General features: G+C 39.2%; 1 protein-coding gene across 1 annotated transcript in view; it reads left to right on the top strand.

Annotated features, from left to right (window-relative positions):
• MCPH1 (microcephalin 1) overlaps positions 1 to 27,348 on the top strand; it is a 417,602-nt gene that overhangs the window by 114,113 nt on the left and 276,141 nt on the right. The window contains exon 10 of the mRNA XM_089679549.1: positions 13,926 to 13,963. Coding sequence (XP_089535675.1) covers positions 13,926 to 13,963 — 38 coding nt within the window. The remainder of the gene's footprint in view (positions 1 to 13,925; positions 13,964 to 27,348) is intronic.

Below are 27,348 nucleotides of genomic sequence, written 5' to 3'. Positions count from 1 at the left end.
TACATAGTCTAGGTGCCAGAGGAAGTGGAAAGTGGCTACTAGAGCTGCTGACATCGCATCAAAGATGGCAGCACCCAGCAGTACTTTCAGGGCTTTTGAATGTCTACACCAGAAGGCTTTTAAAGGTAAATAACATTTTCACTCTCCCCTTTTTTTTTTTTTTTTTAAACTCCTACTTGGTGGTGAATTTTAAACATTTCTGATACTCACCCACCCAGCATTCTCCAACTGAGGTCCTCTTCTCTTTTGGCAGCTCTTGGTCCCATGACATCACTAAGAGGCTGCCCGCTGTTTAGAGTTCAGCCAATGCGCCTCCTGATGACCTGCTAAGCCTGTCCTCTCCATTTTTACTGAATGAAAGGCTTTGCCTCCTGGGATATATGACCTGCACATTCCAGGAGACAAAGGGAGGACAGTACAAGTCATTCACCTAGGCAAATGATGTGCAAGGAGGGGGGCAGGGCCGGACAATTTATTAAAGATAAACAAAGGAAATATACTGTAAGTGTGCATGTGTCCATGCAGATGATCATGTTTAAATGGGGAATATCCACTTTAAAGCATATATAACTTTTGGGACATTACTGGTAAAATGAATGGTAAAATGAATGGTCTGATGACAGGGTCTCTTTAACCAAAAGGTGCCCATGGTTCACTTTTCAAATATCCTCTGTTTTTCCAGAAAAAGTACAGATTAGACACCAGTGTTAAAGTGCAAATTTTGACTATTTTCAAAAGTCCAAAGTTAAACCTTTATCTTGAGCTCTCACCACTCCTTCCGGCTGCTGCTACCTTATATCTCCTCTCCTTCAGAGACACAGGACTCAAAGGAAGGCCAAGAGGTATCTTTACTGGGTGGGCTAAGATAGACATTGGAGTTTTAAATGAACAGTTGACCACTTTTCTCTTTTCAGAACATGGAGACAGTTGGGGAAAACCGCTACTGATGTGCTGAATCATACTTTATTACACAGAAAGATCTGCATTTTAGGTAGTGTTGTGTAAAAAAAAAAATAGCTTTTAGACTGTTTTAATACCACAATATGGCCTTGATTATGCTTAAAAGCTAAGTTCACCTTTTGGAGAAAAATAAATGCACTTTTTTTTGCAGGTAAAACAAAATGTGCATTTCTTTTTATTTCTTTTTTTTATTTTTAAAGGATGCTGCAGAGCTTTTCACCTGTGATCAGCAGATCATGGGTGCAATCTCAGGCTCCTGCAGACTATTAGGATAGCTGACTGCCTGTACCTCATATGAGCAGGCAGTTACTTCAGAGCAGGAAGAATCAACTATGATAGAGCTCACCAATGCCTTGGTAGTGCAATGAGAACTGCAAGCCGTCAACCGCAATGGCTGACGGTACTCTTACGCTATTCATTCACAAGAAACTCTGATTAAATATTGTGGTCATGTGGGCAGAGCCCTGCATGACCACGCTGTTTTATATTCAAATAATTTTTATTGAAATTTAAACATACATAAGTAATATTAGATAGTCGAACATTTTGGTTCACATCGAGAATATCATTATATGAAAAATAATGACAAAAGATAAGCGAAGAATCCCCACCAAGTGGCCGGGGAACTTGTATTCCTGTAGTTTAGTTACATGAGAGGTATGCTCTGTATGTTGTGAACCATTCTAGAAGACTAGTGGGGCATAATAGTGGGGAGAACATGAGGGTAGTGGAAGAACAGGGGAGGAAGTGGGGGGAAGGGAGGGTAAGCACCAATTCAGTATGGGTAGAGAATAATGTATTCCTTTTGAATAGTAATCATTTAATTGAGCAACTGGGATTATTTAACCATCGTGACCAATGGGTTTTAAATTTATGGTAGGAGGAATTATAGAGTGCGGTTCTTCTTTCCATCTCGCATTGGAAATTGAGATCGGAAATGAGGCGGGATAATAAAGGGGTTGTAGTGGATCTCCATAGTTTGGTGATGTTAAGTTTTGCAGCTGCTAGAATGTGGATGATAATAGTGCGTACCTTTACAGGGAATATGTCTATTCCGATGTGGAGGAGAGCTAGGGCTGGATTTGGAGTAATTGGAGTTCCTGTGAGTGATGAGATGATCTGGAAAACCTTGTTCCAATAAGATTTAAGAGATTTACAGTCCCAAAGTATGTGAAGGAGAGATCCCTTTTCTCCACAATGTCTCCAGCAGAGTTGTGAATGTTGAGGGTAAAATTGGGATAATTTAGTTGGTGTCAGATACCAATGGTGTAGGATTTTCAGATAATTTTCCCAATGGGAGCTACATTTAGAAGCTTTAAATGTGATATTGAATGTCTTTTCCCAAGTGTTTAGAGCGATTGGTTGGGAGAGATTCTTTTCCCAATTGAGTAAGGAAGAGTTGTTTGTAGTGAACTGTATTTCAGTTATGAGTGAATAGAAAGTCGAAATTCCTTTCTTGGGGTATTGTGTCTTTTGGAAGAAGTGTTGTGCAGTTGCCGGAATTTCTATCTCAAGTGGTATTTGTGTTTTGTGAAGAGAGTGGACTATTCGTAAATAAGTATATTGTTCTTTGTTTGGAAGACGAAATTTCTTTTGGAGGATGGAGAATGAGTCTAGTTTGTGTTTTGTGTGTGGTGAGCATAATGAGTTTTCTAGTTTGGTCCAGATCTTCTCGTCGGTTGGGTGCCACCAGAAGAAGAGTTGGTTTAAGAGGACTGCTTGGTAATATGATTTTAGGTGGGGGAGACCTGTCCCACCTCTGGAGGGTGGGCGTAATAATAAGTTCGTGGAACATCTGGGTCTTTTAGAGTTCCATAAAAATTTATTTAGCATAGCTTGAATTTTTGAGAAGAAGGTATGAGGAACTGGTATAGAGAGCGTCCGAAAAATATATAGTATTTTAGGTAATATACACATTTTTAAAGTTGCTACTCTACCTAAAGTTGATAGTGTGGTTGTGCGTAGAATTTTTATTTCTTGGGGGATGGTTTCCAATAATGGTTTGTAATTAGTTGCGTAAAGTTGGCCAGTGGTTGCGGTAAGTTTTATCCCTAGGTAGGGTATGCTGTGTGATTCCCAGGTAAAGGGGAAATGTTTGGAAATTAGATTTTTAGTATCAATTGGTGTATGTAGGTTGAGTATAGATGATTTGGGTTCATTGAGTTTGTAATACGAAACATCTGTATAACTACGGATATGTGTACATATCGAATGGAGTGACTTATAGGGGTTTGTAATCATAAGAATAATATCGTCTGCGAAGAGACTAAGTTTGTGCTCATGTTGATACATGTTAATTCCCGTAAAGTTAGATTCATTTCTAAGATTAGTTGCTAATGGCTCGATAAGTAGGGCAAAAATTATGGGGGATAGGGGGCATCCTTGTCTGGTACCATTCGTTATATAGAAAGGTTGTGAAAGTGTGCCATTGGTCAGTACTCTGGCGGTGGGCTTGGAGCAGAGGGATAGTATCGCTGAAAGCATCCAGTCATTTATTCCAAATTTTTGTAATGTAAGGTTCATAAATTGCCAATGGATTCGGTCGAATGCTTTTTCCGCATCTAATGACAGGAGAAGGGAGGGTTGTTTTTTGTTCTCAAGGTGGTGCAGTATGGATATAATTCGTCTTGTAGCATCTGGAGCCTGTCTACCGGGTATAAATCCCACTTGATCTGGGTGGACTAATGTAGGTAGATATGGGAGTAGTCTTAGGGCGATTATTTTAGCATATATTTTTATGTCTGTATTGAGTAATGAAATCGGTCTATAGTTTTGTACTAATTGGGGATCTTTGCCAGTTTTTAGGATGGTGGTGATTATGGACTGTAGCATGTCCTGGGGAAATTCCCCAGAAGTGGCGACATGATTATATAAGGTCGCTAGGTGGGAAGTAAGATTGGGTGCTAGTGATTTGTAATATTCGTTAATAAAGCCATCGTTTCCTGGTGATTTGTTTAAGGGGAGAGTATTTATAGTTTTTTGGATCTCTAAGGGTGTTATCGGCGTAGAGAGAGATTCTAGTTGATGAGGAGTGATACAAGGAAGATTTGTGTTCTGTAGAAAATTTCTAATGGAAAGAGCTGTTGGTTGGATTGTGTTTGGGTCATCTTTTATATTATACAGATCTTGGTAGTATGTCGCAAACGCATTAGCTATGTCTTGTGGGTTTGTTAAAATGGTGCGAGTGTTAGGGTGTTGAATTGTGGAGATTTTAGCTTTAAGTCGTTTCTGTTTAACAATTTTGGCGAGGAGTGAGTTTGCTTTATTTCCTAGTGCGTAAAATTTGGTTTTTGTTTTTTGGAGATTGTTATCATAATTGTGGAGCAGGATGGTTCGTAGTTTATTTCTGTCTAGGGCTAGGGCTGCAGACGTGGAAGGATTTGGGTTCTTTTTGTTTATCTCTTCATGTGCGCGGATAGAGGTTAGTAAATGGTCAATTTGTTGGGATCTGTGTCTATTTGTGCGGGAGTTCAATTGTATAAGGATACCTCTCATGTAGGCTTTGTATGTTTGCCAAAGTGTAGTGATAGAGATATCAGAAGTAGAGTTCGTTTAAAAAAAAAAGTTGTGGGCTTCTAGGATATGTTTCAGGTTTTCTGGGTTTCTCAGTAGTGAAGCGTTCAATCTCCATATGGGTGGTATTGCTGAGCGTGGATTGTCATCTAAGGCTATACTGATTGGAGCGTGATCTGACCAAGTTATGGTACCGATGATAGATGATCTCACATGTTGTAATGTCCATTTGTCAGTGATGAACTTGTCGATTCTTGAATAAGAAAGATGAGGAGGGGAGTAGTAGGTGTAATCTCTCTCAGTGCCGTGTTGACATCTCCATATATCGTATAAGTCATGTTCATGTAAGAAGTGGTTAAAGCCCGGCTTGGTGGATTTTTTAGTAGAAGACGAATCTAAGAGCGGATTACCCATAATGTTAAGATCGCCTCCGATGATAAGTCTGCCTTGTTTGTGTTGTGATATGAGTTTGTGGAGTTTGCGGAAAAAGGACAGTTGTTTGCTGTTTGGGCCGTATACATTCACTAGCGTGTATATGATATCGTCTATTTGGCACACCAAGATATGATAACGACCATGCGGATCAGCTATGTTTGAGATAGTTCGGAATGTGGTAGAGTCTTTAACGGCAGTGATAACTCCATTTTTCTTTTTAACATCAGTTGCCATAAATACTTGGGAGAATCGGGGTAGTTGTAGTTTGGGAATTTTTCTTGTGGCAAAGTGGGATTCTTGTATAAAGAAGATGTCGGCTTGGGATTTCCGGATTTCTTTGGAGAGCATCGATCTCTTGAAGGGAGAGTTGAGACCTCGTACATTAAGGGATGTGATTTTAATCATTTAATAGTCTTTTCTTGAGGTGTATATTAAAATGGCATGTTGTTTGAGAGAATCGTAGCTCAGTGTATGGCCATATGCGAGAAGAAAGGTTTCTGACAATGTTATGCGGAGTAGGTTCAATTGGTGGATTATAACTGGTCTTCCATATATATTCGAGATAAGTAGGTCTTGATTGCAAGTTGAATACTTGGTGGTGCCACATTAGGGGAAGGGAAGGGACACATAGAACAATAGTAAAAAAAGACTTGCGCAAAATGCAAGTAAACCTAGTAGCTTCCTTAGCTACTGAAAAACTGGGGGGTTTGAACGGACTTTGACCATCTGAAGGGTCAAGCCAGATGTAACCTCATAAAACAATTTTCATCGGTTCTAGGCCGATCGCCAGTAACTCGGTATTGAACTAAAGCCTCTGGGGAGGAACGTGAATATAAGTTTGCCTCAACTTATCTTGATCTGCGTTGTTGATCATGTTGTCTCCATATGTTGGAGGGAAGGTAGTGCAGCTCCCTGCGATTCTATGGGTATGATGTTCCATGCTTTGAGTAGGTCTAGGCCTGCTTCTAGAGATTTGATCGTGAATATTCTGCCTTTGTGGCGCACTGTTAGCTTCGTGGGGAAACCCCATTGGTAAGCTATGTTATGGTTTCTGAGGGCCTTGGTAATGGTTACCATTTTTTTCCTGTTGAGAAGTGTAGCTTTTGATAAATCAGCATATAATCTAATATTTGTATGCGTTGGTGGGAGTGGCGGTGGATTTCTGGCCGCCGTCATGATTCTCTCTTTGATGTGATAGAAGTGTATACGGGCTAAAACATCTCTTGGAATAGCAGCGGATAGAAAGGAAGGTTTGGGCAATCTATGAGCTCGATCGATCGCCAGCTCTAAGTCCGGGATCGTTGGGATGAGGAGCTTGATGTACTGTTGTAGATAAGGTAGTAGTGTCTCATTAGTGACAGATTCAGGTATCCCTCTAAATTTAATGTTGTTGCGGCGTGATCTATCTTCTAGATCGGCTAGTTTTAGGTTGATTCGTTCGATTTCCGAAGTGTGATCTGCGTGAGCATCAATCAAATCATTATGTGCCGTTATGATATCTCCCATATTGGTTTCTATATGCTGTATTCTGCGTTCTTGTTGACTTATAATGTTCGTAATTTGGTTGAGCGACATGGAAATATCAGTATGTAGGGTCTGACGTAGTGATGAGAGCATGTTCCTCATGCAAATCTCTGTCAGCGGTTGTTCTGAAGCAGGGAACGCATCAATTTTGGTAAAGGCTGCGTGTGGTGTTGGAGCAGGGAGATTTAGGGCCTGATATGAGGGGTCAGGGTCATCATCTAACCGTGGCCGAGATTTAGCTGGGCTGCTTGTTGTAGGGGACAGTGGAGGTGACAACTCACCAGGGTCTCCTGGGTACAGCTGCTGTCTCAGTCTGGGATCCGTTTGCTGGGCCCTGTAGTCCTCCTCAGTGCTGCCTCTGTCTCCCTGTCTGTCTCCCTGTGCGCCGTTGCGGGCGCCATCTTGGATTCCGGGCCCTGCCGCCGGGAAGAAATCTGTCAGCTTCCCGGGTTGCCCCGGGGTTTTCCTCCTGCGGGGCATAGGCGCCGAGGTGCGGGCACCCTTCATGAAGGGCTGTGAAGCGGTTGTGGTCCCCAGGGTCGATGTGTGCCGCTCAGTGCTGGCAGATGGACGGAGCTGCCTTCAAAGCGCTGCCATCCCGGAGCCGGCCGCGCATGCGCCCGACCACACTGTTTTAAATTGTGACGGTGCATGCAGGGAGAAGATCCTCTGCCTGTTGTCACAGGGAGGGGAGATCAGGTTGCAAAATATAGTTACATAGTTAGTCTGGCTGAAAAAAAGACAAAAGTCCATCCAGTTCAACCATTAAAAAAAACAAACAAAAAAAAAGCGTTATAATCCTATACCCACAGTTGATCCAGAGGAAGGAAAAAAAAAACAGCAAAGCATGATCCAATTTTCTCCTGAAGGGAAAAAAAATTCCTTCCTGATCCCCCCGGAGGCAATCGGATATTCCCTGGATCAACTTTACCTATAAATGTTAGTATCCAGTTATATTCTGTGTATCTAAGAAACAATCCAGGCCTTTTTTGAAGCAATCCACTGAGCTGGCCAGAACCAACTCTTGAGGGAGTCTATTCCACATTTTCACAGCTCTCACTGTGAGGAAATCTTTCTGTATATGGAGATTACATTTCTTTTCCTCCAGATGTAAAGAGTGCCCCCTTGTCCTCTGTGATGACCTCAAAGTGAATAACTCTACACCGAGTTCACTATATGAACCACTGATGTATTTATACATGTTGGTCATATCCCCCCTTAATCTCCTCTTCTCAAGAGAGAATACATTCAGTTCCTCTAATCTTTCCTCATAGCTGAGCTCCTCCATACCTCTGATCAGTTTGGTTGCCCTTCTCTGTACTTTCTCCAGTTCCCCAATGTTCTTTTTGTGAATTGGTGCCCAAAACTGAACTGCATATTCCAGATGAGGTGTTACTAATGATTTATACAGGGGTAATATAGTTACATAGTTAGTCTGGCTGAAAAAAGACAAACGTCCATCCAGTTCAACCATTTAAAAAAGAAAAAGAATGGGTGAAACATGTAACATGTTCCAAAGGTGAACTTCTCTTTTAAATTACTTCTTGGTTTTGTGGTGAAAAGGTCAGACATTATACTTGTGGTCAGATAGTGGCCCTTTAGCTGTAATTGTCAACCTGTGGAGGTTTGCAGCACATGATATAATTAGATTTCAACAGCACTAGTGATGGCCTCTGTGATATACAATTTATTTACATCTGTGTAAATTAGTGATGGCTATAGAAGTTTGTGCAAAACAGAAATAGAGGCTTGTGTTACTGTGTAGTGAAATTAAAAATCAATATTAGAGTTTTTTTAACCATTTTTTTTTAATAGCTTTTGGGGTTTTCCCCTATAAATAAAGTAATTGGTTTAATTGATGTATATGCAATCGTGGCATTTTCACATATAATTTAGTGACCTGATAACATTTTTACTTTTTGCAAGTTTAATCTGACCAGAAGGTCAAGATTATATACTAGTCAACTCTTAGCTAAATGAGGAAAAGCCAAGGAACTACAAGCCAGAACATTATTTTTGTATGATAACTTCAGCTTAGAGATAAAAAAAAACCTTTTTTCCAAGATCCTTTCAATGGCCAACATAATTTTTCAATCTCTGCAGTCATAAGTCATATACTAGAGGGCAAGATCATGTTTTTGTGAGAACACATTTGAGAGCAAATTGATGATTGATTGGCTCTGGCTCTGTTTTACATCTCGGACTTGGGCCAGGCATTACTCTTACCTTAAGTGTAACATTCCTATTTTCCATAATTTTTTTTAGATTTTCCTAAACATTATAACCACAGGAGTATAGAGTGTTGAGTTGACCGCTTGGCTCATTTCAGATATTATTAACTTAAATCTGTTTTGCCCTAGAAATAAGCTTGTCAAGATACTAAGATTTTCTCATTGGTTTTATTTTGCAATCATAAATGTTTGTCTTTGAGAGCTCAAAAGCTGGTCTTGTAGGTTTTATATACCATTTTCAAATGTTTTTAAATATCAGCAAATTTCCAATTAAACTTGAAATGATTAACAAATATCTAACAAACAAAAATCAATTTTTTATGTTGAATTGATGAACCTAATTTATAGTTTCTATATAGTTTCACTCCTCCCTCCCCCCTCCATAGATGTATATACCTTTGTATACATTACAGTTTTGTATTAGATCATAAACGCTTAATGAGTAGGGTTCTCAAGTTATCTTCCAGATTTTTATTTTATGTTACCCATCATATGCTGCAGCATACCTTGGTATAAAGAACTATTCAGTTTTGCAAAAACTACATCAACAATTTAAAATAAGAATTTGTTGGGTGCTGTTGAGGAAGGTGAATGCCTTGCAGAGCGTTTTGGTTGATATCTTTGTACACAGTTTGTTGGCTAGCAAAAATAGTTTTAATAGTTTTTTGTTTTGTTTTTTATAAATAAGATATTTAGCACCATCAATTTCAGAACATATTTTCAGCATAAATAACTTTTATTGCATATTTAGTAAACTAAAATTACAAATCGAAAAATAAGTCACTTAAGGAATCATAACCTTAGTGTAACTCTAAATTTGAGCCTAACATTTATCCTCAACCCAACCTGCCAACAACCCTATCATGCATAGAAATATATAGTATCGCAGTGCTAAATACTATATTAGTAGTCATTAAAATACTATGATGCTAAAGATGTCATACTATTAAGGCTTACAGAAAAGGAGGGTGATATGCTTGTGAATACCCTGCTGCTTCATCATCCTTCAAACAGTATTAGAAGACAACAAAAACATCTCCCCTGGGACTTTCATGCAGCAACAAGGAAATATGTATGGGAAAGTCAGTAGTAATCAGATTTATTTTAATTCCATCTAAAACATTTGATTATTTAAAAACAAGGGGTCTTGTCTATACAACTAGATTACTGTGTACATATTATTCCATGTGCCACTGCACTGTATCATCTAGTTGACATAATTTACAGAACATTTATACATTCAGAAGGAAAAATATCAGAATTGCAATACAACATAACTTTCCCCAGTGATCATTTCCAATGCGTTTCGACTACAAACAAGTCTTCATCAGGGGAAATTGGAGAAATGCCACATGCGTATCACCCTCCTTTTCTGTATACTATTAAAGCTTTGACATGTACTTTTGGGATGTTATATTATCAGCACCAAAAGCTTGCTGTGCTGAAATCAGTGCTCCAAAATCACCCCTCACCTCAGACATGAAATATGAGCAAAACATATTGCTCTTTAGTGTGCACTTGTCTGAATTAAGAGCACAAAGAGTCTTTTATCTCTGCTGCTTTATTCCTCTGTATAAACATGAATCTTTACTAACACGTTTTTCTGACACCAAGAGAAAAATGGTGACGGGTTCCCAGCTCTCCTCACTGAGCTCTGCTGAGTGTAACTTCAGCTCTCTGCCTTCTTTTTTTTCCCTGATGTCTGACAAGCTTTATAAATTCTGCACTTTGGATGTAGGGAGAAGACTGCCAATAAACAGGTACTACTTATGTAGGAGGATTTGTTTAATCTTTTTGTATCCCCTGAGTCTAGGCAATTCACTGGGTACATGTAAGGGTTTACAGCCACTTTTACAGGGTTTTTTTTTTTTTTGGGGGGGGGGGTTTAAAGATGCCCAGGTTGAATTTTTACCAGCTTCAGACCAGTTTTATATCACAGCCGCATGAAATTGGTTGTCATTTGAACTTTATGGTCTTATGTTTTGCTTCTGATATGTATGTACAGTGTACACATGTGTTTATTGTTGCTTTCTCTACTTTGCTGCATTTTAGATGCTTGTATGCATCAATACAATGCAATATAAACTCATAGCAAATGCATTTAAACAGCAGCCCATTTTTTCCTAAGGGCATGTAAAATAATACCTTTTTTTTATTGCTGCAATTGACTTGCTTCTGAGTCTCTGTACAAAAGATGTAAACATGTTTGTGATAGTTTTTAGGAACTTTTAGTAATATTTTGTATACTACAATGTTCATTGTGAAACATCCCTTTACTAGGCTTCTGCTTGTTACAGCAGATTAACAGTAGTAGAACAGATATACGTAATCAGAAATGACTATACATAATAGAAAATGACAATGATAATATGCACAGGCATGCTACAACCCATGGTTGACATTGTTGTGCAAACAAGTTGTTAACCTCAAAAATGCTAGCTGGAAAACAGACCATTTGAAATGTCTTGGTTGATTTACCCCTGGACTTTCCTGAAATACAGTGCCAGCTTAACAACTTCACAGTGAATAAGAAACGGACAAATTTCTTGACTGATTCTCATCATAAAAATGTAGAGGTCCTGGGTAACATTCTGTTGTCCTCAATATTTGGAAATCAGCAAGCAACTCCGTTATTCCTAAAGGATAAGTCCACCTACTGCAGAAAATGTTAAATGCACTTATATTTTACAGGTAAAAAAATTGCATGAATTATTTTTTTTTACAAATTAACCTGTGGAGATTTGGCTCATAAAAGCAATGCCAGACACCTATAAACTCTTCCTCCAGCTCTATGCCCATACTGAGGTAGGAATTCAAGTTGAAGAGCTGGAGGCAGTGTCAACGTACTACAGTGAGTTGTAGTTTATTCATTTACAGATCTTTGTCAGAGGGAGATACATTTTGAAGGTGGCGGTCCACTTAGCATCAGTCACATGTTACTCCCTAAATATGGGTGTAATATGTCTTAAAGGTGGAGTTGGCTATCAAGAATACTAGAGGAGCTCAGATAAACTCTTGACATTAGCTTCTTTATCGCCAAAGCGTTTTTCTTCAATTTTCTTCGGTTTTCTTTCTTGCTGAATTCTTGACACTACCTTTTTCAATTTCTAATATGAGCCAAACATTACAATATACCTAAAACTAAAATATACGGTGTAGGATGGTTAGAAATTATTTTTTCAATTTGCTGTGTGCTTACCCCTTGGGGGAATGGAGGGAATTTTTATACAGTTTAGATCACATAACATTTTGTCTGTTTGTACAGTCTCCTTTAGATATATCAACAGCTATGTTGTTGAAAGACCCTACTGACTGAGTACAAATTGAATGGTTTGTTTAGGGAGTCTCTCGCTTTACATGGTTTTGGTGAACCAAAAGGAGATTGACTACCCTTCTGAGTTCCAGTTCACACAGGACTCCACTATACAGGTCATTCCGGTATTTCTAGGGATTCTTTATGGAGGCTGTTTTTATTGTCCCCTTATGAAACTTACTGTTGTGAGAGCCCAGCAGGTTTGTGTCGGGTTGAGGTATCCTCTGTTTGGTACTAAGGCTGGGTGTGTGGTATTTGCTACATAGGCTGATTGGCCATTTTTGTGTAGGGAGTTAAAATTCTCCTTTCATTTTGGGCTTGCTTTATATCTAGTATGCCTTGCAAACAGGCCACTGGGGGGAAAGCCCTCCTGTTTATATTCAGCTATGGGCTTCACTAGGGAAATGTTTCCACCCCATCTCAACTGCACTGGATGATGCAGCTCCAATTGAGTGAGTGTGTGTTTACAAGAACACGCAGGAGTGTGCAAGAGTAATATGAGTTATAACAGTGAGACCATTTTAGTACTCACAGTAAAATCCTTTTGGAGTCCATTGGGGACACAGGTCCTCTCTCCTCTGTGTTTATTTTTATGTTCTCTGTACTACTTTGCTACAAAACTGAGATGTGCTGTATGTGGGTGGGGTTATTCTGTCCTGAATTTTTTTTATTGTTGCCAGTGTCTATGTTCCTTGTAGGAGACCGTATGAACCAAAAATTCCTGTGTACCTCAAAGGACCCCAATAAAAGTATTTTACAATGAAGGCAAAAATCCTATTCTCTCACCTGTCTGCAAATCTGTCAAAACACCTATGAAGACTATCTACAATTTCATGCTATCAGATAAGCGGTTGTGTAACCATTCTTAATGCGCTAACAGCAGAAGCTTGCTGTCTGGTGTGTGCGTAGAGTATAGAATAATTGAATGTGGGCAGTATACTGTAATGTACATTAGTATTGTGGGCCTCGGCATGAGACAAATTGTATATGTGATGACAAAATATCCCTTGAAGTGACCCTGTAACCAGCTTGTAAAAATTGCAGGTAAAAGAACAGAAGTTAAGTATTTTAAATGCTTACTTTGAGTGCTTTTACTTTCCACAAATTATTTTTTATTCACTTGCAATGTGCTTTTGTGCTGTCTATGCTGGCCTAACTCCTCCGTCCCTCCTCTTAACTCCCTACATAGCCTTTTATGTAGCAGTAAGACATAACCATTTATGTAGCAACCAGGGAAGAGTGAAGGGGAATTCGATAGTGACAGCTCTGAGTGTGCTGGATCTGCTGACAATAATCAAGATGGTGGAGCCCAGCAGCAGTCTCAGGGTATTTACAGGTAAACATTTCTAAAACTCAATAAATGGACATATATATATATATTTTTTTTTCAGATAATTTTTTTACTGAAAGTTTTTTGTTTTTTTTTTCATTTGCTAACACAAAATACCATTAGACTTAAACCATCATCATTCATATAATCTTATGGTAAGATTGTTGTTGATATGAATAAATTGGTGACAGGGTCTCTTTAAAGCAGAACTAAACCGATCGATTTAGTGGTTTCCCAAAACCGTTATATTCAAGGCATGCCATGAACGATAAGCGTCACAGTTTCTGGTGTTTTCAAGTGAACTCTCAAGCCATCAAATGACTGGTGTTATTACTGATCACATGCCACACCATTGTAACTACAGATCAGTGGCTAAGATGGCAGCTTCCTTGGCTGTATACCATAGGAAGGTTAAGATCCACTTAAATCGCAATGCTAAATGGGTATAAAAGCAGGTAAATCTATCAGGACTAACATTTAGTAACCATTTTTTCCAGTCTTAGTTAAAATTGTTTTTTGGCATTTTTACAATACTGAAACTAGATTAGGTGATTTCTAGTTTTGGAAATCAGTCATAATTTTGAAGGCCTGTTGATAACATTTGTTTTTGTTTTTCTAGGTTACACGATCATTGGTTATGACAAGCATGAGCGCTGAGTAAGTGTTTCCATTTCTCACATTCGTACTTTTGTTTGTTCTGTAAATAATATTTAAACTGAGCATGGCCAATGGGAAAATCAATTTTAGCTAATATATTACCATTTCATGAATTGGATATCCCCAAAATGTGTCTGCAGCTAAGTTTCTGACATGCTGTCTTTAGTGTTTTTAATGGGTACTTGTATTGTTTTGGCTACAGTTAAATGTTCATTTCTGTAAAGGTTTTTTTTATTTAAGCAGCTCATGGTATATAATAGTAGTTAGTCGCATTCAGCTGGACTTTTTCTGTAATGTTGAAGGTGTTTTGCTGCTTATCAAAGCCGCTTTCTAAGATCTAATTGTTTTTGTAATAAAATCTGAATATATTTTTGTGCTCTATGTAGATGTACCTGTAAATGTCCTTATGTAAACCTCATAAGTATACTCATGTCCCACATCCCACAATTATTATATTTAAATACCAACTATGCATTTTTTGGAACTTTACCAGTACCAAACAACAAAGACATAAAGATCATGCTAAAAATCAATTCATTCAGTTTATTAGAGTACATGTTAAAATATTATTGTTAGAATTCACTGAGAATTTCACCTCTTGCACTTAAACTTTTAAAGAAAGAATAATTGGTGTTATTCTGGCCACCTTACAGCTCAAGGTGATTGTTTTATTAGATATAGATGTTTTCATTTAACGTTTATTATACTGTATATGTACACAATTCAAACCACAACCACACATAAACCTGACTTGGCAACAGTTTCAGTTGGAATTTAGTGCATTTCGCTGAAAAGAGAATCAACCTCTTTAGAAGTGTACAGGTGTATAAAAGAAGTAAATAGAAATCTCTGATACATATTGTTTAACACAGTTTCCACAATATACCTTTTTTTTGTTCCATAAAAGTTTTATTGAGAATTTAACATACAAATAAACAATGAAAGGGGTCACCAATCTGTAACCCTAAACCAGGGAGAACATAAATACAATGCAATCCAACATGTTAATGGTTTGACATTAGATCCCCAGTACAACAAAAGTAAGGAAAGAAAAGAAAAAATTGAAAGAAAGAAAAAAATATTATAAAAGAGAAAAAGCACCCAACAACTCAGCCTCTGAGCTAACAATGACCCCCCCCCCCCTTTTCACCACGACCTCCACCCGCACCACGGGGCAGCCAGTTGTGACTTGAGGCCTTGGACAGACTGGACCAGGACATTGTGCCCATCCCATATCACACTTAAAGAGATCCATTAATTCCCATACCCTCCTCCAAGAGGAAGGACACAAAACTTAGCAAAGTCACCCTTTCCCTTAAATCTTCACCAAGAACCACCAATGCCCTGCGTGAGTGCCATGGCTCCACGTACCACCTTGCCAGATATAATCATACATTGATGATGTGATGCTGCAATGTAGCACAGCAGCAGCATCTAAAACCTTATCTCCTTCTCCACCCACTTCAACCCTGCGAAAGGCCCATTGGAGTGGGAGGAAACATAGCAGGAACAATCCAGGTTGGATGATTCAACTGGGTCTTATTATAGCTACTATTGGCTGACTGTAACCCAGGTGTGTCTCTCTAGCTCCCCTGGTGTTCTCCCAGGGGACAGCACCACACAACTACATATTACAAACATTTATCAAGCCATAGACAATCTCAGCACTTCTGCTCCACATACGTAACATGTCCATAACATATATACCTAGCATAACATTTGCTTTATCTCACCATATTCAGTTGTTTCTTTTATACCGGTAGTTTCACACAAAAAACTGAAAATCATAGAACAGACTACTCATGTTACTTTATAAAAATGACTTGAAACGAAGGGACTCATTTAAACCAGGTGGGATGGTGGCACATAATTTGTACAACCACTGCATTTTGCTCTGTAGCAAAAGTTTATCAAATTCACTACCTCTAGGATCTGGGTGGAGTCTAGACCTGTAAATGATACATAGGATGCATTGTAATGGTGATTTAATGCCACATGTCTGCATATATGTCAGCAGATAAATTGCTATTATTAATCGACTATATATGGTTATAGATTCTTATCCAGATCTGGTGCTTTGTCTAACCTATGTAATAACATGCACAATTATAGAAGATAAATCAATCCTATGGCCCTACAGCCTACATAATTCTTTGGGTACATTAATATGATTACTCATTACTATACTCACAGTATTTTACATGCCTTGCATTTAACAACCATCGTGCATGGATCATCACGCTGGTCCCTGGAATGGCTATTACTTAAACTGTCTCTTATTTTGGGGCATACAAAACCTTATCTCATGTTTATCCTTGATGAAACCCACTATTTGGGGATCTGCAATATTTTCCAAGTATTTTTTTGAAACTTTTGGTGCTGATTATAACACGTGATGATTTCCACTGCACTGGGTTCAGTCATCTTGTCACTGCTAAGCAGCAGAGAGTCAGAGGATTTTGTTTTGCTGTTTTAAGGATATTTTTATTTTGTCTCAGTTGTAGGAGTCTATCCCAAGTTGGATTCTTTACAGAAGTCACTTTAATTGAAGCAATTGCATCTAAAATGCAGATGCTGGCTATATTGCATAGTGGAGTTTGTACTAGCTGCGTGGAGTATAATATTTCCTGCTGCAGATTTGTGGTACAATGTATTCCCAAAAGAGCATCTTCCCTGTTGGAAATCCTCAAAACCAAAAAAGGTTCCTATCACACAACACATTGAAATTTAGATTGAAAGAATTTATATTTAGACATAGTATATCTGTGTGTTTCGAGTGCCATCCCAGATGATGTGTTTCGGGTGCCATCCCAGATGATGAACACATTGTCCATGTAACTGTACAAAGTTCAGGCATCCTACATCAAGTTATGGTTCTCATACCTCCCCAGATGCAGATTAGTATAGGATGGGGCACAACACGTTCCCATTGCTACACCCTGGATCTGGAGGTAATGGGTGTCATTGAAAGTGAATGCATTTTACATCAGACAAATTCCAAGAGCTCAAGCACAAACTAGTTATATTCCCATTGTTCGTTATATGTGTGATTTAGAAAAGTTTGTCATTTGTAAACCTTTCAAGTGTGAGATGATGCTATATAGGGCCTCAATATCTATAGCTGCTAACCACGAATCCTGAGGAACAGGATAATCAATAATTTGTCACTGGTAAATACTGTTCTTTTTTATAGAATGGAATTTCCATCACATGTGGCCTTAATCTTTTGGCACCGACTGCCTCCCGGCCCTTTAAGGGTTCTAAAAGCTGAGAGGTGGAGGCGGGCATTTGGATCATGTGACCAATGTGATTGGCTGTCACAGTTGTCACATAATTGGAAAGTTGTCAATCGCAAGTGTACATCGGGAGCTTACCTATTCGTGCCAGCTACCATGCTGGGAGTGCGCGCTCAGCACGGTAAGCGGTTTTAACAGGGCCGCTTATATGCGGCCACTCGGCATTAAGTCCCACCCGTGAGTGGCCGCATATATGTGTACTGCTATCACTAAGAGTGCAACTTCACTCTGTCAACAATTACTATTTTGAAGACTTGTGCTGCTAGAATTAGTAAATAGAAAGGAAAGTATATCATATTTACTTGCGTTAAACTATTTTTTTTACATTTCTTTAATCACTTATTAGTTTCCATGCCTAGGCAAATGATGTAATTCCAGGAGTCTTCAGGAGGGGTGGAGGGATTTTCTCAGCTAAGCACACCTTCCTGCTTGTATGCCTGAAATAAGGGCAGATGGATTCCAGGAAGGAATTGCTAAGTAAATCATCTCCCAGGGCCAGAAATGCTAGGGGGTGTTTTTTTTAAAGTGATTTGTCAGCAAAATAAAGCATTGAGACATGGATGGATGGGTGAGTTTGCTTTGAATATTAAAAATGAAATAATTACGCTCTTTGTCCTGGTGCTTGAGCCGCTGTCTTTGTCGCTCCGGGCGGATTGTAATATATCAGGTGTCCCTTACACGGGACAGGAATTTAAGGTAAACCTTTTTGTGGACGACACTCCCAAACTTACAACGGGTCCTTGTACATTTTTCGTTGATTTCGGGTCTCCGTATTAATTTGGATAAGACTGTCGCTCTCAATATCACTTTGGCCTCAGATTTGGTTTCACGTCTGCAATCCCACTTCCCTTACAAAAATGGGCTTCCTCTTCCCTGGAATACTTGGGCATGCGCCTGACCCCCACCTATGACTTTTTGTCCACTGCAAATTATTATCAATTGCTTCGCTCTGTATGTTCCTTAAGGACGCTTGGCAATTTCTGCACCTGTCCTGGATTGGATGGGTTAATTCGGTAAAAATGACTATCCTGCTTAAATTGTATTATTTTTGCCCCCACCCAGTGCGGGTTCCTCATTTTCTCTGGTTCCTTCAGGCAAGGAATATGCTATTTATCTGGGTTGACAGACGCCCCAGAGTCTCCAGAAACATGCTTTTCACCCATAGACTGCAGGGAGGTGTTGGGTTGCCTAATGTAGCTAAGTATTACCAGGTGAGCCAGATTGCCCCCCCGTCTATGTTGCACGCTTCCTCTGATGTCCCTCTCTGGGTCCTTTTGAAACTGCCTAACTCTGCCCCCATTGCGACATCAACGCTTTTAGGGCTCCCCCCGGCCCAACACCCGAGGACATTGAGTTCCATTTTGCTCCATGGCCTACGAGTGTGGGATTCGGTACGCTACTCTAGTGACTTGACGTCGCCCCTTCTGCCTTTGCTTCCAATTATCCATAATCCTCTTTTTCTGCCAGGTTTAGATCAGCCAGGGGTGCTCTCTTGGTGGGGGGCCAATGGTTTTTCGCAGGTGCAACACTTTGACCTCTCAATCCTTCCCCACCTGGAACTCTCTTCGGGAATCACGGCATATCCCTCCGGCAGAATTTCTCTGTTACCTTCAATTGCGAGACTGGTTGAGCTCACTGCGTGGCACTTCCGCCTTTCCATATCAGAAATCAGCCTTTGAACAGCTTTGCCAACAGTGTCCGTGTGCCCCATGTCTTGTTTCCCTACTCTATGCATCCTTGAATAGGCACTCAATGCGTAATTCTCTTTCATATGTTGTCCAGTGGTAGCGTGACTTGGGGATGGTCATGGATCTGGAGGACTGGAATAAGGCCTGGTCGTTTGTAGCTAAATGTTCATTTTATACAGCCACGCTGGAGGCGGCATACAAAGTACTGTTTCATTGGTATTGGGTCCCGGCTCGTATAGCCCAGGCGAACCCTGCTTATGGTGATCACTGCTTTCGGGGTTGCGGCTATCGTGGAGACGTGTTGCATATATGGTGGTTATGGGCGAGACTGATTCGTTTTTGGTCTTGTGTCTTTGGCTTTTCTCCATACACCGAGAGACTCTGCCTCATTATCCCATACGGGGCCTGTTGGCTCATCAGCAGAAATTGACTTCCTATTTGTCGGCCACTAGAACAATTACCCAGGCATGGAAGAGCCCGTCTGTCCCTCTTCAGGGGTGCGGGACCCTATGACCACTCTGATGCTCAATGAGCGGATGTCGAGTATCCGTAATAACTCCCAACAAAAATTTTTTAACATGTGGGAGCCATGGTTGACATATGCTTTTCCCCATGCTCCCCCCAGCTAGTCTGGGTTTATGATGCTGTATGGTATTGGCATTCCCGGATCCCTTCTTCTGGTCTTGTTTTCTTCTTCCTCCTTTTCTTTTTTTTCCTCTTTCTTTTCTGTTTGATTATGTGAGGCGAGAGATTTTTGCCTTTGGCTGGAAATTTTTGTTGGTGTTACTGTATATCACTGTTTCTGTATTTTATGTGCTATTGATGGCCCCTACGTGGGCGCGCCTCTTGCATTGTTGGAGTTACAGTACTGTTCGCTTTTTTTTTTATGTACCATTGATAACCCCTGCGTGGGCGCGTCTTTTGTTTTAATCTTCCTTGTTAAATTGTTTACAAAAGTTAATACCATTGAAATACAAAAATGAAATAAATAGCCCTTTTGGTTTGTGGTGCTCAGGTACAGTGTAGTTCTGCTTTAAGTGTATATCACTGACTTTTTCCATTAATTCATCGTATCCGACACAATAGGTCCCTTTGGAGAATGGTCCCTCTGGAGAGGTAAAGCTTCACACTGCATTACTGCACAGATCTGGAAGAAATAAAACACACCAAGATTCAAGAAAGACTACCCGTGACTTTTGTATTTAGACATTTTTTTTATCCCATAGTTCAGTTTTAAGCCCCCACAGTGCAGCGTGATCTTCCCTCATATACTTGTCAGTGTTTCTTCCATATGGTGCACTTTGCATGCTCTTGGCCTTCCCATTGGAATGTATTTTATTTTTGCAGAAACACTGTCAATCAAAATTCACAACCTTTGTACTTGATCCATAAATGCTAACAGAATATGCGAATGCTATGTGTGGAAAATCATTGCTAGTTAAATGATCGCATAGTGATTTACCGCTTGGAAGAATGTCTGTAGACTTTATCTGATACAGTTTGCAAGCACAAACAATATGCTATAATGTATAGCCACTACTGAACTTTTTATTGTGTTTGACCACTAAAACAAAACTGTTTGTTTTTCTACTTACCGCACTTACCACATTTAGCACCTTTTTGCTTATTAAACATGGGCCAAAGTATCTTTTTATGTTTTATACAATCATAGCTCTAATAAATAGATTTCAATAACCTCTTGCGTACCTAAGCTGAAAAAATCTGTTCAGCAGTACATACCATTTTCTAAGGTACCGTTAAAAACTGGTAAAAATTTTGTGTAAGCTGGTAAATTTGTGAAATGCAGAAGATTGTAAATAACATTTCAAAAAGAAATATTTAAAAAAAGTAGCTGATCAGCAACAAATTAAAGCAATATTAAACATAAAACATTTATTATATTGTAGCTTACCAGTTCTTAGATGTGATAGCTACATTAGTTTTCTTTTTTTTAGGCTTTTTTTTCCTTTATTTTCATCTGGTGATCTGGGCAGCAAGTTGGTTTTTCAAAAGAACAAGCTCTCTTCCAGATGTATCAGTTTGCAGGGTTGAGGCAACCTATTTAACACTGGTAGTGGTGCTTACAAAGATCAGCATTTATGTATGTAAACCCTTTATCCAAAAATGTTGCTGCAGCTGCTTATAAAGTGTGAGCTGGAGTTTGACTTCAATCCGATAGTGTATTTAAATCTGCTAGTCCATTTAAACCCCCCCCCCCCAGACTGACCATGTTGCTGCCTGCTGTGCCTAAAAATAAATCTGAATAGAGACACCACATCTAATAATTGGTTAGCTGCAATATATTACATTTTTGGCTTTGTGTTTAATACTGCATTAAAATAGGATACGACTCTGAATTCCTTATCTTTATGCTTGAGTAAGCCTCTTGACAGTATCAAATGCAAAGCATCAGCATGATAGCCAGGCAGCTAGCATTTTCAAAGCAAGATGTTACTGGCCTTTTAAAATATGATTTAGCAGGTTTTCACTGTATAACCACTTTACAGCATATTATTGAATTCAGGGGGAGTTCTTTGATATGTTACTTTTTAAGACTGTGCAGCTCCTCCAAGGCTTTTCTTACATTCAAAAAAAAAATTACACTGCTTATTTTTTTTATCATGGCTAATCTTTGCTAGTTTGCATAAGTATAATCTATGCTGGCCCATAGCACCTAAGGCAAGTATACCTAATGCAGTATTACAAAAAACAAAGAAGAAAATTAGTGAAAGCGTAAAAAAGTTTTTCTCTTTTGGGGGGGGGGGGAGTTTAGCTTTTTAAGTAGCAAAAGATTACATAGACAAACTTGTCATTTGTTACTGAAGATAATGGCAACTTTAAGGCTGATAAGGTTATTAATTACCAAAAGGGGTTGTCTACAGAGCTTTTAAATTTGTATTTGAGTACCTTAACATTTATTTATTGACTCGGGGTCTGGTTACTGTGTGGTAATTGTAGGGGACCATTTTCACACACTTGGAGACATGAGTAAACATTTAAAGAGTTTTCATGGTTCCAAATTGTAAAATACTGACCTTCAGGACGCGAAGAAAGTTAGTGTTGAAGGCAAAAGAAATGAGGCAGAACTCGGAGGAAATACTTTCACTGGAGAACAAAACTCACCCCTACCTTTAGCCATCTTATCTCCAGTATCTCTGGAGACTCCTGCTTTGTAAGTCTGTTTTGGCATATGTCTTTGTTAGATATTAACATGAGGAACACTAGAATCGTGCCAAGTCTTATGTTATGGAGAGGATGAAAGAACAGATTGCGCAGCTCTTTTATTGAAGTAACATTTCATTACACTGGTTCATTTGCTTTATGTTCTTACAATCTGTGCAAGTGAAAAAAATATACAGTAGTATGATGTATGTGTAGCTTTTGTTTGCCCAGCAGTAATTTCTCTTTTTATAATAGATTCATGTCTTTTATTGGAGTTTTAGAAATTAGAGAAAGTAAATCTAATTAAGAAATGCTTTAATTTGCAGTTCAATTTGATTTTTATGGACAAGTTTACTAATTCTCTAACTCCAGCATCTCTTCCTAGCTCACTGAACTAATTCCCTTTATCCTAGGCTAAGCTGATCAATCACTCCCCTAGGCGCTCATTTGCCACCTCCTATGGCAACAACCTCCCATGTTCAAATCTTGACCATTAAAAGTAATGACACATGGGCAGTGTCTGTGCACTAATGCCCCATAACTGTGAATGGAATGTTGCTCCTGCAGCACTGGTTAGTCTTCTATAATATATATTAGAATGATAATGGGAAACAATGCATTATGACCCATTGATTGCACTTCTGTCAGTCTAAAGGTGTCTACAGAACTACAGTTGATCCAGAGGAAGGAGATAAAACCCAGCAATGCATGATCCAATTTGCTCATGCAGGGAAAATAATTCCTTCCTGATCCCCCTGATATTCCCTGGATCAACTTTACCTATAAATGTTAGTAACCAGTTATATTTTGTGTATCCAAGAAAGAATCCAGGCCTTTTTTTAAAGCAATCTACTGAGCTGGCCAGAACCAACTCTTGAGGGAGTCTATTCCACATTCTCACAGCTCTCACTGTGAAAAAAACCTTTCCGTGTTTGGAGATTTCCTACAGACGTAAAGAGTGTCCTCTGTGATGACCTCAGGGAGAATAGCTCTACACCGAGTTCACTATATGAACCACTGATGTATTTATACATGTTGATCATATCCCCCCTTCTCAAGAGAGAATAAATTCAGTTCCTCTAATCTTTCCTCATAGCTGATCTCCATGCCTCTTATCAGTTTGGTTGCCCTTCTCTGTACTTTCTCCAGTTCCCCAATGTTCTTTTTGTGAATTTGTGCCCAAAACTGAACTGCATATTGCAGATGAGGTGTTACTAATATGTACAGGGGTAATATGATATCTCTCACTAGAGTCTATACCTCTTTTAATACAAGAGAGGATTTTGCTCGCTTTAGAAACTGCAGCTTGGCATTGCATGTCATTATTAAGCTTGTGATCTACCAGAAATCCCAGATCCTTCACCACCATTGATTCCCCCAGTTGTACCCCCCCTAGTATGTATAATGCATGCATATTCTTAGCCCCCAAGTGCAGAACCTTACATTTATCAACATTAAACCTCATTTGCCACATAGTTGCCCAATTAAACAGTGCATTGAGGTCAGCTTGTAAGATGTAGACATCCTGTAAGGACATTATTCCACTGCACAGCTTGGTGTCATCTGCAAAGACTGAAACTGTATTTTTAATCCCAGACCCTATATGGTTTATAAATATATTAAAAAGTAAGGGTCCCAACACTGAACCTTGGGGTACACCACAGAAAACCCTAGACCATTCGGAGTATGAATCATTAACCACTACTCTTTGAATACAATCTTTTAGTCAGTTTTCTATCCATTTACATACAGATTTTTCCAAGCCTATAGACTTTACCTTATACGTTAGCCGTGTGTGGGGAACTGTGTCAAACGCTTTTGCAAAATCCAAGTATACCACATCCACCGCCACCCCTCTGTCCAAGGTTTTGTTCACCCTCTCATTAAAAGAAATCAGATTTGTTTGACAACTTCTGTCTTTCATGAATCCATGCTGTCTGTTGCTTAAAATATTTTTTTCCAGCAAGAGCTCTTCTTTGTGGTCTTTTATTAAACTCTCCAGTATCTTCCCAACTGTAGAAGTTAAACTAACAGGTCTAGAATTACTTGGTAAAGATTTTGACCCCTTTTTAAATATTGGCACACATTGGCCTTATGCCAATCCAGTGGTACTATGCCAGTCATTAAAGAGTCTCTAAAAATCAGGAACAATGGCTTTGAAATGACAGAGCTCAATTCTTTAAGGACCCGTGGGTGTATGCCTACCGGTCCAGGTGCTTTATTCACCTTTATTCTGTCTAAATATTTTTGGGTCATATCGATTGTGAGCCAATGTGGATCATCTGGAGCTGTGTCAATACCATGCCCATTATGGACAAGAGCTCCCCCATGCTCCTTTGTATACACAGAGCTGAAGAAGGTATTTAATAAATTTGCCTTCTCTTTGTCCTCAGTCACCCACTCTAGATTATTTTGTAAAGTACCTACATGCTCGGACAGGACCTTTTCTACTATTAATATATTTGAAGAATATTTGTGGGTTGGTCCTGCTATCTTTTGCAATCTGTTGTTCGTTTTCAATTTTTGTGGCCTTTATTTCCCTTTTGCATATTCTGTTATATTCTTTGTACTGTTTAAACGATGATAGCGTTCCTTCATTTTATATTTAATAAAAGCTCTTTTCTTATTATCTATAGCTGTTTTAACTTTGGCTGTTAAAAACCACCCCTGGTTCCTTAAAATGCAATGCCCAACAAGCTGAAGATTGGGGATCTCTACTTTAAACCGTATGTCAGGGCAAAATAAACAAAAAAAAATGCAGAACATCTCTTATATACTGTATATGCACATTTTCTCTTGCTATCCCTTTAACCTTTATGGGTCAGTTTAGTCAGGCTTCATGAACAACATTTTGGTTAATATATGTGCTTACGTGTGTAAACCATGATGTCAGGTAGGTAGTGTTTACTTAACCATATGGTATGTTGTTATACCTGACTGGTCTGTATTAATACATAATGTAAGATGGTTGTGTATTTATCAGTATACACCTTGCCCAAAAAGAGCATTTGTGTCGATTTATTGGTGTCAGCCCTGCCCATTTGTTTGCTAAACTACTGAATCATTCCTTTTCTCATAACTTCTACAACATGGGGATTATGACATGATCAACAGGAATTTGCTTTTATTGAACATATATAAACGAACACTTTTAATGGAATATTTAAGCAGAGTGTTGTACCATGTTAGCCATAAACAAAAGTAGAAGTTGGGATTACGGTGATAGTTCACTAAATAGGTTGTAGTGCAAGCTTTAGAGGCATGATTGTGGGCGGGGCCTACCATGCCTGTGCACTAGGGGTGCCTTTTCCCGAGGGCATGCTCACCAATGCCTGGGACTAGACAGGGACTGCGGCCATGTACAAAGTCTTGCATTAAGGCAGCTCCCTGACTTGGAGATGTGCTTTCACTGGGTGTAGTAATGAAGCTTTGTTTTTCTGTTAAGTTATGTCCCGTAACTCTACACACATGACTTCTACTTGTCAATTTAGGATTGGTTTCCTAGGCTTATGAAACTGTTATTGTAACTTTTACTGAAGAAATGTTAGCAATACATTTACACAGCAGTGTGAACAGTTCCATGCCCCTATCACTAACTAAAATGGTTGGTGACCCAGGCATACCTTCTACAGGTGATAGTCCATATAAGCAGAGTCCATTCCTGGTGGTACTCCGGTACCTTCAGGTGATGTGGCAGATTGCAGAATGCAGCAGTGCCTCCAAGCTTGAGTCGTGGCTTGAAAGTGTAGCAACCAGCTCCTGGGCCTCATCCTTTCCCCTTTTTATGTCACAGGTGGGCCAGCTGACACCTGAAAAAGCCCGCACACCAAGCCTATGCAGATTAACCCCTTCCACCACCCAGCCTGGGCTAGCCACTAACTCACTAAGCAGAATCTAACCTGCTTACCTGCTGGCCTCTTCTTAAGGCAATATGAAACCATAGTTGGAAACATGCATATTTATACATGAAACAGAAAAGAGATGCAGATGTTACCAACTTGACACACATGAATAGCATTGGGTGCTAAAATAATTAGTATAACTGTGTGTGGATAATTACTGTCTCTGTAAGACAGAGGATTTATCCTGTCACACTTAAGGTGGAACTTTACTGTATCTGAGCACTACAAACCGAAAATGCAGTTTAATTTGTTATTAATAGCAAAAGTAAATTCACCCATCCATTCATGTCTCCATGTTTTGTGTTTTTTTGTTACAAAATCACTTTAAAAAACACTGCTTTAGCTTTTCTAGCCACGGCCATAAGGGCAGATGACTCGCATAGCACTTTTTTCCTGGAATCCATTTGCCCTTATTCTAACCATGCAGGCAGTAGGGTGTCCTTAGCTGAGAAAGCTCCTTCTCCCCTCTTCTAGACGAAAGAAAAAAATGTCCTTTATCATTTTGGACTAGGCCAGAAACCAACTGAAACTTTAAAGCAAGTAAATACAATCTACCTTCCTATATATTTACTAAAGCTAGCAGCATAAGGATTAAAAATAGTTCATGTTGTTTGAAAGAGTAAAGTTCCGCTTTAACACCAAAGTGGGATTGGTGTGAGTCTTTGTAAGATCCCTTTGATCTGGAGATGTTCCTGAGATGATGGCTCACAAAAAAATCATAGTGGCACATCCAAGTCTCTGATTAGGCCATGCTCAAGAGTCCTAAATGTTCATATGAATTTGCATTCCCACTTCGGTTGCAAAAATCTATAGTTTTATTGACCTAAAAACCTATAATGAAGTATGTCCCACAGGTGTTGATTTACTAAAGGCAAATATAGTGTGCACTTGTTCCAGAGCTTAGTAATTGAAGTAAAGCTTCACTTTGCAAAGAATACCCAAACACATGCAAGGAAAAATAAAAAAAACAGCATTTTTGCCCACGTGATTGGATAAAAGAAATCGGCAGAATTTCCCCTTTTTCAGAGCTTCCCTTCAGATCTAGAGCAACTGCGCTTGAAGTGCACTTACAGTGCACTCTGTATTTGCCTTTAGTAAATCAACCCCATAAGACTCTCCTCCATAACATGCAGTGTATGCTATGAAACCACTTTACCCAATGGAGTAGCGGGCAGGTCTCTGTTGGGAGTAGGTTCACTGTAGCTTCACAGTAAACTTAGGGCTATTAACTCTGAATGTTCAGCAGCAGAAAGGGGACCGGGCACCCTGCACAGATTTCTACAGGATCCAGCTGCCTGCACAATGTAGGACACCTCTTTTTTTTTTTTTTTTGTTTT

This window comes from Staurois parvus, unplaced genomic scaffold (assembly GCF_062004578.1).
Source record: "Staurois parvus isolate SC_StPar_1 unplaced genomic scaffold, SC_StPar_1.0 ptg000226l, whole genome shotgun sequence".
Taxonomy (NCBI): domain Eukaryota; kingdom Metazoa; phylum Chordata; class Amphibia; order Anura; family Ranidae; genus Staurois; species Staurois parvus.
The sequence above is the reverse complement of the archived record's forward strand: the minus strand, read 5'-3'. Positions and strand labels throughout refer to the sequence as shown.